Here is a 20,045-nt window from a genome sequence, read left to right as displayed (position 1 = left end):
TGTTCTTTCTTTCACTGGTGCTTACAGCTGAAAGGGGGGCCTTTGGAAATGTATTTTAGTCTCATGGTAGTGGTCAAATAACATGTTAGTAGGGTCCTGGCTGCCTGTGCAGATTCAGGTGATGCTTCTCGTCAGTGTGCGTGTGTGTATGGATGGATTGTATGCATGTATCAATAACGATGTATTCTGAAGTCCTCATAATAATAATAATATTGTTATTATGAGGTAGTCTTTAGAGCAACAGTGAAAAACAAAGGATTAATGACTGTCAGGGTTAAAACTGGTATTTTCTCCAGTTGCATTAAAAGTTCTTCTGTAGCTTGATAGAAACTGTGGGCTTGTGGCATCACTTTTTGGTTGAAATTCTTTGGCCTTTTTTTTATATGAGGCTAGAATTGACCTTCAGTGTCCCCCTTGGCTCCTAGTGTTAATCCCTTTGTGGAAATCATCTGTGGTAGTCATCATTTGTGGTAATACCTGTTAGAGCCTAAAAGAGATCTTATAATAAGAAAACAAATGTCAACAATTATGAAAGCAACTTTAAATTTTGACCCTACAGTTGAAGGCATTGCATAAATGTAATAACATATTGTCTCTGAATAACATGGAGGAATATAAAACATACTGAAGTGCCTGTATGATCCCTAGAATTAGAGATAGCCATAGAGCATACTGATAATATGTGGTTTTATTCTTCTCAAATATGTTAACCAGGTTATAGTTAAAAGAATTTAAAATGTGTTCTGAGCTGAACTGTTTAAGTTCTGTGGGAGTCACTTTTACAGAAAACGTGGTTATATACTGTAAAAGATGGGTTTTGTATTTTCTTTATGCATCAATCTTTTGTGCTATGTTTCAAAGCAAGTAGGAACAAATGGAGGTTTGCTTTTGGTACAACGCAGCATTTAAAATTCTGGTACTGTGCAAAGGGTATGTATTATTGAAAGACTATCATGGAGGCTTTTTGTTTTCAGTATAAAGTTGCATTAGGATAATATTTTTTGTCATGCTGGTAGAGATCAAACTATTAGAATAGTAAATAATCCTCTTGTCTAACATATCTAAATATATAGCGCTAGCTTGCATGCTGTGCTCCTTACTTCAGGAGAAACCACGAACTGATTGTGGGCTGTCTGCCAATAGAACAACAGTTTGTCTTTCCATGTGGGAAGAGCATCTTTTGCTGGCACAAAATGGGATTCTACCATTGCCAGGCGTCAGGGACAGCTCCTTAATTATTGCTTTTGTCTGTAACAATTTATCTGCTGTGGAGAATGTTTCCTTTCTTAAAATCATTCAGTAGTGATCCTGTGACTTTTATAGTGTCTATGCTCAATGTTTACTGCCAAGACAAGCAAATGTGATGTCTTTCTGTGTATGTGTGTGTGTGTAAAGTTGCAATATCTTTGTATCCATTATATATAAATATATTTATATATATATATATTTATATATATATATGCACACACAAGCATCTAAACTGGCATGTTGAGAATGGAAGATAATTCTTCTCCAACTGTTGTTGTCATTGCGTGGCTGACATGGTTGTGTTAGTGTCCTCGACAAAATATATTTAGAAGTGCAACCAACTAAGATAACAGACCACTGAAAATACATATACTAGTATATAGTTTCCTATGAGATGATGCTAATTCTGTGTCAGTTGTTTTTCTTCTCAGATATGCTGCGATAAATGCACAGCATCAGTAGAAATAATTTTATAGGGAAGAATTATATAAAAGTTTTAGTGTAAATAAGGATATTTAATATGAAAAAATGAATTTGTTTTAAGGTAACAGTCTGTTAATATTTTATAGCACAGGGTAACATAAAAACATAAATAGACTTTAGAGTTCAAGCCAAGTTTGCCCATCTGCATTGATATTAAATGCAAGACATTTTGTCTAGCCAAGATCACCCAGTGAGCCTTGTGTTCCTTTTTAAAAAATTTCTGTAGCTTTCAGAGTGCTTTGGATGCACAAATGTTAAGAAAATGCACTTAGGTAAATCAATACATATTTTACCTTTTCTCTGAAACAATGTTGTTTAACTGCTGGTTTGAGATAGCCATAAGGCTGAAGAGCTCAGTTGGCTGTCTCATGAACTGTTCTTAATGAGCATTATGTTATTTTCCCCTCTTGTTTTTCTAGGCCGTTCAATTAACCCCTAGACGATGGCTGAACCTGCAGGAGTACCAAAGCAAAAAACTAATGGCAGACCATGGGGTTACAGTTCAGAGATTCTTTGTAGCTGATTCTGCAAATGATGCCCTGGAGGCTGCTCAGAGACTAAGTAAGTTGACTGATAATGGGAGGAATCTGCTTCACCAGATAGCAATCTGGAAAATAAATTGTTTTCTAATAAGTTGTACACAGTCTTCAAATTGATGCTTATTGAAAAGGTTTGATATATTATCCAGACCATAAATATATGCTTAATTTCATACGTGAGGAACAGTTTATAACAGCAGTATTTCTTTAGAACTTTATTTCTAAAATGTTTTGTATGCAGCACGTAACATGAAGCCTTTCAGTAACATTATTTATGTAATTTTTAATAACTCAGAATTCAGAATAATTTCATGAATGGTTTCTGAGGAAAATTATTTGTTGTATACTTGATATAACTTAAGGAACTGAAGTAAATGAACTTGCGTAAAAAGTTATTTTCAAATAAAAGTTTGCTCTATTAAAAATCAAAGGAAGAAAAAGGTTGTGGGCTCTCTGTTTTTGAAGATACTCAGATACCAGTTGGATGCAGTCCATTTTAGCTGACCCTACTTTGAACAGGTGGGTTGGACTAGATGATCTCCAGAGGTCCTTGCAACATCAACTGTTCTATGATTCTGTGAAGATATAAAATATGTAGGAGAGAATTATATAAACGTTTGTTTTTTCATGTGTATGTTTGTCTGTATGGAGAGAAAAAAGGTGAGTTGATTTACCTGCTATCACAAAAGGACTTGACAGTGGCTGGAAGAGAAGACCATGCTTCTGAAACTTCATTTTGGTTCTCTGACAACATCCTCATTTTAGTGTGGTGAACATAAGAAGATAACGTGGGTCAGAAATAAATTTATGTAATACCTTTTCTCTCAAAAGGAAATGCATTCAAGTGCATTTGTCACCCAATTCTAACTCTGAAAGAAGTTTTCTACTTTAAGTTCATAGCAGTTTGCATAGTTTTCCTCTTTTCGTTTAGCTTTTGTTACTATATCATACATCAAGATGCCAGAGGGCAGACGTTATTGTAGTCTAGTTGTGTAGTAGCAGGAAGGCTTTTGTTTTATGTTTTACATAATGCACAAACCACTTAGTTAAATGCATTTCAGTGTTGCACACTGGAAAGTAAATTAACACAACTTACTCATATCAAAGATCTCATCAGACCTCAAGTAGCTGAATAGGATTAGCATAATGGCTTGCTAAGTCTCTAACTTTATTACGGTGATACATTTTTCAGTAGTCAAAACCTTCTTATGTCAACCAGTATATTTGAAAATATATTTGAAACAAAAACATTAAATGCTATTGTTATGGTCATTTGGCAGTGCAAACTGAAAAGTGCTGACACAAAGCAAAGCTCATAGAGTTGGATGGTTCCTTTTAGGTCTGGATGTCTGAAAAAATCAAGAAATGCTAACTGAAGCTGTGGCAGGTTTTTCACAAATCTTAGAGCACTTAAACTCTCCTCTTCATGATTGAACTCATAAATGGATTGATTTATCCGATAACTATTACTATTCTTGATCCCTATAGCTTTGGAGAAATAAATTACTTCATTAAAGGCAGTGAACCTTTTCTGTTTTGTGATGCCAGATTTATTTTAAATAATCTCTGTAACTTGTTTGCTTTGCAAACCACAGAAATACTGGTCTATTAAAGAAATTGTTGGAACTTAAATAATAAAAAGTAAAATGTAAAAACAAATTAATTACTTGCTAATCAAACTATCAGGTAAATTGTATGTATTTTCACTGGTTTGGCTTGTTAACACTTCAAAATATTGTCCGATAGTGGTACCTTTCTTCCTTTTATATAATTGCATTCAAACATACTGCATTCCTGGGCATCAAAGAATTGTGGTTTCTAGTATGGAAGCTATTTCATGTTGAAATGATTGACACGCTCCATTGATCCACTAAATAATTAACAACATCCTCGTAATCATTCTGATAGTGTATGCTGTTCTTGTACATCTAACATGCACTTTGAAAACTAAGCATCAAGAACACAACTTTTGCTATGGTGGTCATTGTGATTCCAAGATTTCATCAGATTTTTCTTCTTTATGATCCTTCAGACTGGTAGTATCTCTGTCACTCAGGTTTATCTGCACAAGTTGATATGGGCTGCCGTCTTCTGAATATGCAACCATACAAAGTAAAAAGTTATGGGTGAAACACACTTTAGCCTACGAGAGGCACAAAATATTCCAAAATAAAATAACCAAAGGAGGCAGCTTTTGGATCTTCTTGATAGAGAGGCGTTCTGCAGTAAAAGATGGTGAAAGGAGAGGCCAATCACCCCTGCCAAGTCCAGATCAAAAATCTGGTGGTTTAGATACTGTATGCCACATTGCAGCTGTCTTTAACTTTAGCTTCTGCAAACAAGAAAGGATGCTTACCAACGTATTTTTAAGATAAGAATAGAATAAAGTTACCAAAACTTGAAAGTCAAATGTTCAGTATTTTTCTTGTGAAAGGAGGTTCTTTCTATAGACCTCTCATCATGAATACAGGAGAAACAATTATTTTCCTTTATAATCTTACAGCATTACATCACTCACATGGGTCTGTGTGTATTACAAAGGGATACAGATAAAGGGATAGAAATTCCTGACATGGAAGTCTTTACAAGTGTGGTATTCACAAATTAAATTCACAATTGCGCTAAATAGTGCAGGCTTGATGGAGCTGTCTGTAGTGCTGCAGGGCCTGTGGTCACCAGTTTTGCTATTGTTGGATTTCCTGTTGATGCAATGGAAAGAGATGATTTAGATCATTTTTGCTGCTGTCTTCACTTGTCAGGAAGGTGTTAATGCATGTGTTCTTGAAAGGGTTTGCCTTTACCCAGTATCAGCAGTTTTGTTACCGTTCACTCATTTCCTCTGTTGCTCTATTTTTATTAATCTGTACACTGAATACACTGAATATTAATTTTCTCAGAAAGATTTTCAAAACTTACCAGCAGCACAAAAGGCAGTCTACAAGGAATTTTTAATGGAATTAAAGGATTGAGTTTTTTCCTTCTAAGATAAGAATGGCAGATGTGAAGAAAATTAAAATTACATCACTAATATTGACTTCAAAAGAAGTTGTACCCAATAAGGAATACAGAATTAGGCCTCCAGGAATTCATTACCTTTTACGTGCTAAGCATTTTTCAGGTGTAACTCTTGTAGAGGAGGCGATATTTACAGAATGCCAAGAAATGCGGTCACAAATGGTTTTGTGTTTCATGTTAAAATTCCTGGGTTTTCAGGAGAGGAAAGACAAAGACATTGTGCTGTTTTGCTACACCAGTATGGCATTGCTTGATCTGCCATCTGAAAAAACACAACCTGTAAATAAGTTGTTACAGTTCTAGTGCAGCTGTTTAACAGAACAAAGTGAAATATTTGGGAGCTGAGTTTTTGTCTGAAACAGAAGATCATCTGACTGTTCCGACATTAACTCGCAAGTCTTCTGATGTGATTCTCACTTAATGCAGTGGTGCATTAAGGGCTTGTTTGTCCGGAGAAGGCATTTCCTTTCTTTCTCGTTCTTTTTCTCATACTGTAGTACCCATATAAGGAAAAAAATCCTTATATATGTATACATATACCCAGGTTCCTAGGGTGTGCGCATTTTCATTGCTTCTATTGAGCAGATGCACTGTGCATCATTTCAGGGTCCATCATTTTCTCTAGCCTTCCCCACCAGAGACCCTTAAGTCTGCATCAGCTCGTGTGCTGTTCTTTATGTTCTGCCTGATGGAGAAGTTATTAAGGGAACCATCATTTTAAACTAGTAGGTGGACAAAACTGAGAGGGGTTGTAATTATGTTGGAGGGTGTTACTATGTACTGTCAATTGGCTCTTTGAATCAGTAGAGAACTCACAGAGGTGGCTGAAAATGCTGACAATCCTAAATGGATGCTGGAAGCTTGGCGTGCGTTTCTTTTTCTGATTTTTAACAAAAGCAATAGAGTGCTGCCCATTGCCACTTAGAATGTTTTATTACGTTTAGGAATCAGTCAGGTGCAGTGTTCACACTCTATCACAGAGAAATGCAATTGAATTGAGTACAGGGCTTTTATTCACTCTTTAAAAAAATGTATAACAAAATATAGTCTCTGTGTATCCTATTTCTATTGCCTTATGCATGAGGGAACTCATATAAAATTCGACTTTGGACTAAAAGCATGCTTTTTATATCAGGCTGGAGAGGTAAACATGTATTTTATAAAGAACAAGAAGAGGTTTATTGAAGCTTCTTTCCATGAGGTCATTTACCTGTCACCTATTATTCACTGCTTTTTAGAATATTGAAAGAGTTTTCAGTCATGTGATCACCAGTCTCCTTCCTATCTCAGCCTGGTGGTTTTTTCCCTTGGCTATGTTTAATTTAGATGGAAGGCTGCATTTTTAGATGCTCTTTTAGATCCCTTATCTGAAAGTTCATCTCTCTGATACAAGTTGGGAAAACCACTTGAAAGCAGTGTATGTTTAGAAGGGATCAAAAACTGATCTTTAGCTTGCTAATGTCCTTTTTGTATAGATTATGAAGAAATTGTTGGTGATAATGCTGTCTGCATTTAATCTAAGCTTTTATGTTACGAAAAATGAAAAAGATCCTTGAACCTGACGTTTCTGAGGATATTAGAAATGTGAATTTATGTTCCTTTTTGTTATACCAGGAAGAGCTTTTCTATGAGAATCCTGTACAGATGAGCCCTCTGTTAAAGTTATCTTTAAGTATCTTAATTTACTCCTTAGTCTTTGAGTTTGTTGGCTACTTGGCTGATCTTTTTTTTGCTGTCATCATGTGCGAACCGCATGAAGTTCAGCAAGGCCAAGTGCAAGGTCCTGCATGTGTGTCGGGGCAATCCCAAGCACAAATGCAGGCTGGGAGGAGAATGGATTGAGAGCAGCCCTGAGGAGAAGGACTTAGGGGTGATGGTTGATGAGAAGCTCACCATGAGCTGGCAATGTGCACTTGCAGCCCAGAAAGCCAACGGTGTCCCGGGCTGCATCCCCAGCAGCGTGGCCAGCAGGGCGAGGGAGGTGATTCTGCCCCTCTGCTCCGCTCTCGTGAGATCCCCCCTGCAGTGCTGCGTCCAACTCTGGGGCCCCAACAGAAGAAGGACACGGAGCTGTTGGAGGGAGTCCAGAGGAGGCCACGAAGATGATCAGAGGGCTGGATCCCCTCTGCTATGGAGACAGGCTGAGAGAGCTGGGGCTGTTCAGCCTGGAGAAGAGAAGGCTTTGGGGAGACCTTCTAGCACCTTTCAGTACCTGAAGGGGCTACAGGAAAGCTGGGGAGGGACTTTTTACAAGGGCATGGAGTGATAGGACGAGGGGTAACGGTTTTAAACTGAAAGAGGGGAGATTTTGATTAGATGTTAGGAAGAAATTCTTTGCTGCGAGGGTAGTGAGACACTGGCCCAGGTTGCCCAGAGAAGCTGTGGCTACCCCCTCCCTGGCAGTGTTCAAGGCCAGGCTGGATGGGGCTCTGAGCAACCTGGTCTAGTGGAAGGTGTCCCTGCCTGTGGCAGGGGGTTGGAACTAGATGATCTTTAAGGTCCCTTCCAACCCAAACCATCCTGTGATTCTGTGATTCTATGTGCTTTGCTTACATGATTTAATTCCTTTCCTTCTCCTCTCCATCAGAATAGGCAGGAGAGGAATTGCTCCTTCAGCATTTTTGTGATTTCCATATTTCTTTCCATTGTATGGTTCACTGTGTAGTAATCATTTTTCACCTGTGCATAATGAGTTATTTCTCAAAAACCCCGTGTACTTAGTGTTTATAACTAGTTATTTTTTAGAGGCCTTGGATTATGCTTCTCTGCATATGCTGAAAAATACCGCGTTGCTGAAATAACGTTCCATGGAGCTGTACGCGGCGAACTTGCTCTCTGTTAAGGATCTGCTCTGCCATAAGTCCTCTTATTTTCTCTGACAGCTTTTATTAAAGTTCTTTATACTTAAATTACTGCTTTTTGAAACTATCCTTTCAGGCAAAATAATGCTATAAGTTACTGACTAATGTGATTCTATTCTCAAATGAGTAAGTATTTAGAAAACAACCTTTTAAATTTAATAGAAAACTAGTGGTGGATGAGCTGCCTTTGGACCATGTTCAGCATTATTGAGCACGAGTATTCCTCTATTCCATTTTGCAGGTTTTCAGTTAATGGATTTTGCCTTGTCTGAGATGTGAATTCTAAGACTAGAGGGAATCTGCATTTTCCTGCAACTTCTCAATAAAAGGAAATACCTGTTAATACTCTGTTATTCCCTGTGTTCAAAGGCACCTCTTGAATGCGTCCATTTCAAAGCTCCACAAGATTTGCCATTGTCTGTGGTTTTAATCTTTCTGTCCCTTGTCCAATTTCCTGTTTTTTCTTATAGCCCTTTCCTCATTTTATGCTTTTTCTCTTGTTTCTTCCGAATGCCATCGTCCACCTATGAGTTCTGATTTGAAAAACCTCTTTCTTTTTTGTGCTAAACAGTCAGTTATATCTTACCCTACTTAAATATTTAGCAGTTGTGTACAGCTAAAAGCCACTGTATGTTTGTGTGCATACTTTTTGTTTGCTTGCTGAAGTGGTTTGCTTAGACCACCATCTACTTGACATAGTGGTCATAGAAATTAATGTTTTTGTGTATGATCAGAAAACAAATAATGATTGCTGACAGTTCAAATAATATTTTTTTCTATATTTGTCCACTTTGAAATGGTTTGATTTTGGGAAAATTTTCCAAGTGTAATTGTTGTGCCAACAATTTAAAAAATCTCGCTTGTCTGAAAATGATGAAAATAGTAAGCTAGAGTAGAAGTTACGAAGGGAATGCCTTGTATGTTACTGTTATTTGGAGTAATTTTTTGTGGGAGGCTTAATAATCAATATGTCAGTGATCCAATTTATTTAGCCCATCTACTGGATGAATAAATCAGTCATGGAAAATCAGAGGAGTTAGGAAAGGTGTTAAAGGGTTGTAGTCACTGAAACTTGCTTTTACTAAGGATTCTTTCAGAAAGTTGTGGTGAATTTGCTGTGTTATAGCTGTAGTGCAAGGCTGGAGTATAGTACCTATTCGATTATAGCTCTTTGTAGGGACATTCATCATTTGCTCTCAGGTTGCTTTTAGGTGTAACTTAATCTGTCTTGGAAGCTGAACCACACAAAGGCACAATTAAGGTGGGATTCGGGTTTCCATTTGAGGATTTCATGCACAAAGGCTGTTCGCACTGCTGTGTAGCAGGACCTTTCTCCCTGGATGTGAGCCCTGAAATACTCTTGCTTTCACCTCTTTGTGTACGAGTTTTGGTTTTGAATCTTGTAATTCCTGCTTGTTCTCCCTCCCCTTTGCTCCCCTCCTTCCTCTGGGTTTTGTGCTAAGAAACTTTATTTCACAGAGGCTGCTGAGAAGTGGCAAAATTTTAAGCACAGCAGTATTTAAGCAGTGCATTATCCCCTGCAAGGGATCTCTCGCTTAGCTTTCCCGCATGCCTCATTCCCCCTCTTCAGTGTAGCAACGTTTTTCCACGTAAGCCCTTGGCACCTGTGTGAAAACCAGGCAACTATCTAACAGCGCACGCACTTGTTGGTAATGGCCACATGTGTTGCATCCTGCATGCCAGAAAAACAGGCAGAAAAACTTCCAGCTTGCCTAACTGTGATTTTGAGTTTTATTCTTTTTGAAACAAAATTAATAAAAGATTTTGTCGAAGCTTACCACTGGGTGTTGTGTTGTTTCAAGTTGAGCCTTTCTGTTTTAAGTTAAATTACAAATTGTTGCTTTTTTAATATTTTAGATATGGAAATTCTTTGAAGGACCCTCCGTCTCATGAGGAATTACAGAAATAGTTAATTTCAAATGCATTGTTATGAAAAACAAACCTGTTTTGTTTTTCTTATCTGTTCCCTTTGTTAGAAAATTACATGCTGAGTGTGAGTCAGTAAATGCAAGCTTGAGACTGCTTACAATAGTTGGCTATTTTATAACCATTCTTCATCACCAAATGTCTTCATATTCAATAGATTTATAGTAATATGAGTAATGGCTAGGGGGCTAACAAATCAAAATCTCATTTCAGATGTTTGACACTAATGTTGTACTGACTTATTGTTCTCTGTGTTGGATTTCTGATCAAATTACCAAAATAGCTACTTGGAAGTAACAACACAAAGGAAAAAATACTCTAGGAATGGGGTACTGAATTTTATATTTAATGTGTGCCATAGAAAGCAGTAGTTTACAAATTTCAGTTGTGTTAAATATATTAGTGGATTTTTGTTTATAAAGAAGGAGATGACAGAAGCCATAGCTCTTGACTCAGGAATTTTAACAGGTGGTTAAAAATGCAACATTTCACAAGGAAAGTACAAGATGACTGCTGGTGTTTATTCCAGACTTGTCACACCGTATTTTATAGTTCTTCAAGGTAGTTTTGCAGCTGCAAAACAATAACCAGATGCGTAATTGAGAAGCAGCTGCATGATATTTTCATTTTTTATGCATAAAATCAGAACCATTAGACACACTTTATGTATGAGGTATGAAACACTAAACAACGTTGTTTTCTCTGCAGTACTAGCAGCTGTGTAAAGGAGAGAAATCACACCTTCTACACTCTAGGTGCCCATCTGCTTCTAAATATTTGGGGGCCGATTACTGAAACTGAATTTCTTTCTTTTATGTTTTTTTTGTTTTTTCCTTGTTTGTTACTCTGGCTTGCATTGAAATGTATGTGATAAAGCATTTGGTTTGCTTTTAATTTGTAAAACCCTGTTGTAAAAATCCACCCATGACACTAAATAGTCTTTTTTTTTTTTTTTTTTCTTTCCCAAATCACCTGTATTTATAGCTGCAGTTTTTATCAGAACGCCACAGCGTATCCCCTTCTGGGAATGTCCATTCCTGGTGGAAGATAAACGAGTTGTACTGTTCTTTTAGGATTCTGCCATCTCTGATGCATGTGTTTCAAGGCAGAACTGAATCTAGATTTTTTGTTTGATATGAATTACAGCACTCTTGAAAGAAATACCAGCTTGTTTGGACAATCATTTAGTTGGCACTTGTATTTTAGCCAACTATATGGGACAAGGTATAAAATGATGGTTATTGTCCAGAAGCCATGTGTCTCTTTCACTTGAGAATTCTTATTTCCTGTGAAGCCTGATGTATTTATTTATTTAAAGGAAATCTATGTGTTGGTATTTACTATAGCTTAGCACATTTTTGGTAACAAATACTGCAAATATTATGGGTTTAACTTGTGATGAAACAGATCAGATTCTCAGCTGGCAGTCTCTAGTTTTTCCTCCCTGGGCCTCATTACTACAGCTGTGTTGGTGGTGTGATCTTCGGGGTGACTGTGATCAGAAGAATCATGCTTCTTTTCTTTACATGGTATAAACCCTCAGCAGGAGACATGTTTTAGGTATTAATTTTGAAATACTGTTTATTAGTTAGAAACTTGAAATGAGATGACAAAGCTTCTGAGATTGATGGCTCTGCACTATGTAGTGCTGCATCTTCTATGTGATCAGTCTGTCAGTGTGTAATCCCTTGTATAAGGGGGTCAGTAACATAATTGACACTTATGTCTGTAAAATGTGGGTGTTATTTTAAAGCTTTTAATGGGAGTACTAGCAGCAAAATCATGTTGAATTGAATTAGAAAATCTAAGAGCAGAATGATGGCAGTCTAGAGTCAAGGATCATTATAATTAGCCCCTTTTTGTATGGTGTCCTAGGTCCTGCTAGCAAAACTCTTTCATATGGTCAGTAGTTTGGTAGTAATTTATTTGAAGAAATATATAATCTGTTCCCTTCTCCATACTGTGGACATTTTTATGCTTGAAACTGATTTTATTTGAGGCCAGAGTTTCATTGCAAAGGGGACAAATATGGCATTGGCTCCGGTTACCCTGTCATCATCGCTCCCAGGTGCATGGAGAGACCTTTTGTTTTGTGGTCAGGCCTCAGATGATTGGCGTGATAAAGAACAGGAGGAACTGGGCTAAATTTAGAGAGAGGAAAGCTGGGAAACTTTACAAACAGTGAAGTTTTGAGTAGTGCTAAGTTCCTTCAAATTAGTAGTTAAAATTATGCTGAAGAAATAGCTTTTACTCAGATGCTTTTCTTTAACTGAATCCTGAATTAGTGCTCCATCTTCTACTATTTCTTTTGTTGAGTGTTTGAGACAACAGTTCTAGTTATTGCCCTACCTTGATACTGGCATAATTTCCCTGATATCCTCTAGTGCCCCACAGGGGACAGAGTACAGCAGGGAGGTACTATTGTTAGGTAACCACTTTCTGTAAGTAATTCAGTTGAGGAGGTTTCATTTTTTAAATCTATCAATTGTTTCTGTTGAATTTGTTATACCTTTCGTCTTTATGAAATAGGAGGTGGTTTAGGATGGGCTGTGATTGCTGTGTAAGGATATTAGCTTGTACACTTGCTATAAAAGCACATGGTTTTGAACCAAGCCAGAAATTTCTCCCTGCTGGCCTTTCAGCTTGCACGAAGCTCAGAGAACGTGCAGCATACAGCCTACGTGCTGTGATTCCCTTCCCCTCTTTTCCTCCTCCAGCCTCCTCCAGTCTATGCAGTAATGTTAACTGGTATTTTGCAAAGGTTAGTATAACTTGCAAGATCTTGTTTTATCTTTAAAGATGGGAGCAATTTACAAGCTGATATTCTATGATTCTGAATACATCAGCAGTTGAGAAGCATGATCATAAGAAGCTGTGATTATTTTTTTTTTTTGGTAGATATCTCTACCTAAAATGGTAGAGCAGTTTTTGGAGCTGAGGATATTCTGACATTTCGTTAATCTGCTACTTCATATTTGAGAAAGTGCTGTGAATTTAAAATATGTTTATCTTCATTTCTTCAAATATTTGCAGTTTAAGAAAAGTAAAATATTTCAACACACTTATGAATATGAAATGTGTCTTTGTAACCCTGCTGGATTCAGTTGGGAGATATTATCTGAGTTCCTGCATCACAGTGTATTCTAAATGAGGCTTTAACCCTTGAGAACGTCATCATGAAAAACACTTAGTGAGAATCACGTTCAGGTTAGTTCCAGAAGTTAGCTATGCTCTTAAGTGGTTTTTGTTGTTAAGAAAAGTCTGAAGTTGACAGTTTTACCTGTATGTGGTATACTCTGCCCCGTCCTACAGTTAAAGTCAGCTATTGTTTCTTGCATCATTGTGAAGGAGAACATTTTTCTTGCACCTCCCCTGAGCTTAGTTGGGCTGCTCACCTGAGTAAGATAAATAGGGCCAAACTTCAGACTATAAATCTTAAATATATTTATTGTTCTAAATGCTTAAGAACAGCCCCAGGATTTTTGCAGAGAGGGGAAAGAAAGGCAGCCATCAAAAGTTTACTGTATAAATAGTTAACAATATAAAGTCACTTCATTTTGCACTGCACTTCCCTCTACTCCCTGCCAAGTCTTATCCCTCTATTCCTCCAGTTACTCATCTGTGTATATTAGTAGAAGCTTCCCTAATCTCACTGTGTGTGAGTATTGTGCTCCACCAAAGATTATTGTCATAATAACCGTGATACTGTGTCTGCATGTCCAGCACACCCTCTTGTTCTTGTTACCACAGATCAATCTTTTATATGGATCTTTGGTTTAGCTCATTAAAAGTTCAGTGTGGTTGATTTTTCTTTTGCCTTTTGGCCTTCCCACATCTTACCTTCAGTATAATACAGCTTTTGTTTTGTGTATGTTGGGATAAAAGTGGAAAAAGAGAGTCTTGAAGCTGATTACTGCAAATTTAACTCTTAGAAAAAACTATTCTCTTATAACATTTCTTCCCCCCTGTAAATACAGGCTCACATCTCATGTCATAAAGCAATCTGCCATTTAAATATGATGATTAACGTGTCATAAATAACTTGCTTGTTTTTGTCTTTAGAATGACATTCCTATTTGAAGTGCATATGCAGATAGTATTTACTTAGTTATTTCTTTGATCCATAAGAAGCTAAGTTAGATGCTTAAAGATGCTTTTGTACTGGAAAGTTATTTTACAATTTTGAGATGAAAAAATTTAGTGTATTTTCAAATATTTCATGTTGTCATTTTTCAAAATGAGACTCCTGTGTCTTTTGAGTTTATTCAGCTTTGTGTCTGTGTTCACAATTTTAATATTATAGGTTCTGATTTATGGCTATTTTTTACATTGAGTTGTTGACATTTAGTATCCTGTGAATAGTGATATGTACACACTTCCATAGATTGTAGTAAACATTCCTTCAGACAGCTCTAGGCCCATGAAGAAAGGAAGTAAACCAGTCAACTTAAATACTAGGGAGAGATTTTTTAAGGTCTAAGGTTCAGAGGTAGTTCAACAGGGGTTGCATATCACTGAAGTTGTCTATACGATGTGATACTTGTCAGTTGTGCAGAAAGGAATGCAATTAGTGCAGTTAACAGCAGGTAGGGCAACATTAATTATACGTTCTCTTGTCTCCCTATGAATTGTTTTAGCTATTTAGATCCCTCTTCTTTTGCATCTTATTAGGTAAAATGTACCACAGGAGACTTTCTGTGAGTTAACTGTGACTGTTATTTACACAGATGTAATTTATACTGTCTCAAATATAAGTTCTGAACTTGACCTGAAAGTGGGGTTGGAGTAGAAGAGATGGCAGAAGTATGAACAAAATGTCACACAAAAAATTTTGCCTTTTAAAGAAAAATTGCCCTATTCTATACCTGACACTTCAATATAATCTGGAACTATTTTCTGCAGTGTAGAGAAAAGTAATAATCTACTGTAGCATTCTTTTCAGCAGTTACCTCTTCTAATTCGTAAACCAGGCAGACACGATTAAGTGACTCTGCGCAGGAGCTGAGAAGTGGGTTTTATGATGTGGTAAAGCAACTTGGCTGACCTTAAGTTAATGACACATTAACCAGTTCTTAACGGGTGTCGGGATGTCAGAGAGCGCATCTGTTTTTGAGGAGTCATAGGAGGGGCCGTTGGGATGGTGCTTAGGTCACACATTTGTCATTTGAGTAGCAGACTAGCTGAGCCTACAAACTCTCAGCTGGACCATGGTTATAAAGCTGGTGCACAAACATGATCATCTGCTGCTGACAAGTTCAACACAGATTTAATTCACAGTCCTGCTCATCTGAAGCTGAGAAGTTGCTGAGCAGCACTGTGCATAGAGGATGTGAACATCTGAGATGTGCTTGCTCACCTGTTAAGTCAGTCCCTTTATAGGTTCAACACACTTAAATCAGCTGCATGTTCTCTTTCTTTGCGAACACAATTGCTGCTTATTCCAATTTTACTTTTTTTACCTAGAAAAATTCCCTTTATGTGTGAGTAATTGAGAAAGCTCAAAATTCCACCGTTTGATACAACTGCTCACTCATTGTGATTTTTAGACTGTGCAATTTTATTAAAATATGTAGAATTCAAGTTCCAAGCATAATATCTACCTGCAAAGTCCCCACAGAGCTCATCTTGCAGTAAGCCTAAATTAAACAGCTTTGCTGATTTCAACATTGTATTGAGATGCATCTTTTCCTGTAAATGCTGACTGCCAAACCAAAAGCTAATGCCTCTCTATTGCTTTTCTAGACTAATTCAATGTTACGAAACCTGAAAAACATGAAGTCTAACTGTAATGTGTATAGTTACATCGTTGCTACTGAGGTAGTGATTGGAGCTTGAGATATAAATGCTAAGCTGTTAAAACTGGTGCGTAGGATGTTGGTATTCCCTCAAAGGACTAGGAAAGGTCTACACAGGACAGGCTATTGTGTGAGGAAGGCATGTAGACGTCTAGATAATCAGTTCAGCACTACTAGTAATTAAGACGTGTGCCATGTGCCTAGTGTATGTAAGTGCATACAGTGCGCTCTATATCTTTTAACCGACTAAAAAGTGTCTTATGTGATATCAGAATTTGGATGTCTTACGTATCCTCCTCTTTGCAAGTTCTAAGAAGGTAGTCGTATCTTAGGGAGAATCACGATTTGTATTCCTTGGATTTAAACTTCTCAGTGGTTGGCCTTACTATAGACTGTTCAGTCATAATTATACAGAATTTGATATGGTATCCAGCAAACTGTTCTGAATAAAATCCTATATGACAAATCAAATGCTGAATTGATTGGAATGAAATACTTGGGCAAAGCTGTGTAAGCCTTTCTAAGTTCATGGAAAAAAGAGAGGTTAGAAAGACTGGAGCAGTCGAGGGAAGCACTCGAAAGCCTGCAGTGAGCAGGAGGTTCTTGTGCTTCTCAGTGGGCATTTGCGAGAGTGTGTGTCCTTAGCTTTCCTGTGAGGTTCAAGAGCAGCTTAGCAGATTGTAAGCTCAGCTTTCTTCAAGGACTTAATAAGAACTTATGCAGACAACACAGGAAATTTGGAGTCCATGGGTACCAATAATACCTGTAGGTGTTAGGGAGCTTTTTTGTTTTCTGCCAATATCAACACTTTATTCTGAAATGCAAATTGTGATCACAATTGAAGAAATTAATTATTAAATTCAATAATTTTGTTCACACAGTGGGTTAAAATATGTTTTAATAATAATAGTAATTAGCCTATTAGAGCACACAATGTTTCCCATTCAATTATTAACTATTATATTTAAATAACATGATAGATGGTATTATCACCTGATGAAAGATGTCTAAGGGGCTCACTGACTGCATGGTGAGCACGGGGAGACTTCAGAACCTTTAAGTTACAAAGTTTATCTTTGAGAATTATGTGAAAGCACGAAATGGAATATAATTTATTTTGTTCTGGAAGTCATGGCTTTCTCTGGAGACTCAAGGTTGCTCTTAAAAGGTGCTATATCTTTAGATAGTCTTCAGTGACATCTCGTAGCATCTTGAGATTTGCACAGCCATTCTGTTGGTTTTACTTACATTTTATCAGTACTGTGTAACAGTGAGTAAAATCAGCAGCTTTTCTCCTATCTAGTGCTTATCACTGTGACCGTGTAGCCCTGTAATATGGTATTGCTATTGCTAGCAACAGGCCATAAGCTTTGTACAGTTTGCAGAGCCTCAGGACTGAGGCTTGTCAGACTTTCTCTGTCACTTGTCTTGACCCACTTGCAACGTTTATTTACTTGGTTTAGCTGTAAGAGCATTTTTTTAATTGACCAGATATCTGTGACTAATTTGCTTTACTTTTGTTTATCTCTGGATGATGCCACTGTGGTTTCACGACTAACGTAATGATGCAGTATAGGGAAATACAGACCTGGTATAATAAGAGGCTTTGAGAAGTGGAGACATGGGGTGTGGTGTAGCAGAGTGCAGGTATGGGGTGATGAGAACCACAGCCTCAATGCTGGAGATCCCACAGCAACGAGTAACTCACCCATGGTCAATTAAAGAAATGCAGACCACGAGCAGGATAAAACAATTCTAGCGTTAACAAGGAGGACAAAGAACTGGTACCTAATATCCGTAAAAGGCACTGTATATGGTAAATTCAGATTACCATGGTCCAGTAAAAAAGATAGCAGATTTTAAAAGTGTGTGGATCCTAGAGTGAGGAAGAAGAAACCATCTGTATGAACATCCTATTCCTCCAAACAAAGGACTCCAGATGGTGATGACTTGCTCTAACAGCCCTAGACCAGAACGAAACTGTCAACCTTAGGACCCAGAAGAGCACTGGAAGAATGAGCATAACACCAGGAAAAGGGGTAGAAATTAGGAAATAGTTGTATGACAATTTTAACTGCATTATTATTGGAACTTTTTCACATATAGGTATTCTTTCTTGGTCTATAATAAGTAAATCTGGAATAAAAATAATTTTTTTATTAGATTGTTAAGATTATGGTTATACTTACAATATATTCTTGGTTTTATATGTATCTAAATATGTAAGCTGTGCTTTCTCTTTGCCCATGAGCAAGGTTTTGAGTGTAACATTGCTAGTAGCATAGGTTTATGCAAACACCTACGAGTGCTGCTTCCCTGAAGCTCAGTTTCTATAACTCTAGAAGGTTTGTGAGGTGTGTGTGCTCCTTTGCAAGAGGATTTGGGATTTTTAAGTGCATCCTGTCCCCCTTTTTTGTTATGAAGCCACATTCAGTACACGGAGAGCTTTCCCCACTTGAAAATATTTTTTTACAAGAACAAAAAGACAGTTTCTTTTGTATATAAAGAAAGAAATAGGCTTATGTGCGGGAGTGAGGGATCTTAAATAAAACATTGTCCTTTTTCTACTTCAGTTCAACTGGGAAAATCAATTTTTGGTTCTTCAGCTGCAAAGAAAGATCAAAAGGAAAAACTGACAATCTAAACAAAGGGGCAAGGTGATACGGGCTGCTTGCACTCCTGTTCCCTGGTGTGCTTCATACAGACACTTTTCCAAGCAGAATACATTTACAGAAGAATCAAGGGTATTTTTTTTTCCTCTGAATCAACAATGTTGGGAGTAAAAGTTACCTGAATGTAAAAGTAAAAAAATACTACTTTGTATTAATTTTGTGGAGTTCTTTGGTGCTAATATAGGCAACAGTTCTCAGATGTGTCATGTTTCCTCATTGCAGAATACTTATGGTTTAAAGAATTGTCATTGATTTTGCTTTGCTAGAACTGGCCAAAGCTATCATTTTTTTTTAAGCATGCTATGGAATGCAAGAGAAAAAATATTCAGTCCTGTGTACAGTTAGTTGCTGGATACATATTTGAATCTTCATATAAAAACTAATTTCAGTCACTGTGGAGGGAAACTTTATGGAGAATGGCTTTTCTGCTTTGTATTGCATCGTATTTTTCCCTTTAATAAATAAAAAGTGATTTATTCTTATAGGCTCATATTTACAAGAGGAGGAGATTAAAGCGTCAGCCCGAAAAACAGAAGGTAGGAGTGTGAAAACTTTCTTCAAAAGACACAAACAAAAAACCACCCCAAGCTGAAAAACACCTTGGAAGACATTTTATGAAATGTATTCATTATCTTCTTCATAAATGTAAAAAGTTGAAAATAATTACAGAAATATTTGACTTCAACGTATGTCCACTTTTTGGAGAGAATTACTGTGTAAGCATCACTTTTGTAACCATTCTAAATGTTAATTCAATGGATAAGTATAAACAGGCGGCATCTGACTCCAGATTCGTCTTTGCAGGAAAATATTTTTGTATGTTTTGTATCAGTATGTTTGGGTCTTTACCAATGCAGGCAGAATGCATCTACATTTGGGACTCTGTCCTTTGGCGTTTCTTGGCATGGCAGAGATGCAAATAACTGTCTACAGAATGCTCATTTCAAATACAGATGGTCTGAAGTTTCAGAAACAGCAATTGTAGCTGGCAGCTTGGGGGTATTTTGGAGAGTCTGGTGTTTTCAGGGAAGGGTACTCTGCACTGTAGCATTTGAAAAACAGAACCTTTAGAAAATGCTTCCAAATGACTGTCACAAATAACAAGTGATTTATAAAGTTTAGGCCTGTGATTTTTGATCAAGGCTTCCTCAAGCACTGAGAAGCTCCAGGACCACCTCCTTCAATTCAAGTGTGTCCAATGAAAGCTTTGAAAGCAAATCCACTGATTTTTAGACCTTAAATTTGGTGCCTGGGTAATAGCTTTGCAAGGCTGATGTCAATATTACATAAGCAATAAAAATCTGGCTGTGTATTTCATCTATGTAGATTTTGAGCCACTTCCATCTACTTGCAGCTTGTCTTATAGTGGAGTTAAATCTCAACTTCTGATGACAAATGGTGTTGTGAATTAGGTGAGTAATGAAGAAGCCACGTAGAAAAATGATGACAGTAGTAATGAAATGTGCTTGATTTTCTAACTGTGCT

At 37.2% G+C, this 20,045-nt stretch overlaps 1 protein-coding gene across 1 annotated transcript in view; it reads left to right on the top strand.

Moving 5' to 3' along the window:
* SUCLG2 (succinate-CoA ligase GDP-forming subunit beta) overlaps positions 1 to 20,045 on the top strand; it is a 129,449-nt gene that overhangs the window by 22,081 nt on the left and 87,323 nt on the right. Inside the window, exon 2 of the mRNA XM_068408786.1 lies at positions 2,151 to 2,292. Within this exon, the coding sequence (XP_068264887.1) occupies positions 2,151 to 2,292 (142 nt within the window). The remainder of the gene's footprint in view (positions 1 to 2,150; positions 2,293 to 20,045) is intronic.

The sequence above is a fragment of the Nyctibius grandis genome, chromosome 10, assembly GCF_013368605.1.
Source record: "Nyctibius grandis isolate bNycGra1 chromosome 10, bNycGra1.pri, whole genome shotgun sequence".
In the NCBI taxonomy this organism is placed as follows: Eukaryota; Metazoa; Chordata; class Aves; order Nyctibiiformes; family Nyctibiidae; genus Nyctibius; species Nyctibius grandis.
The sequence above is the reverse complement of the archived record's forward strand: the minus strand, read 5'-3'. Positions and strand labels throughout refer to the sequence as shown.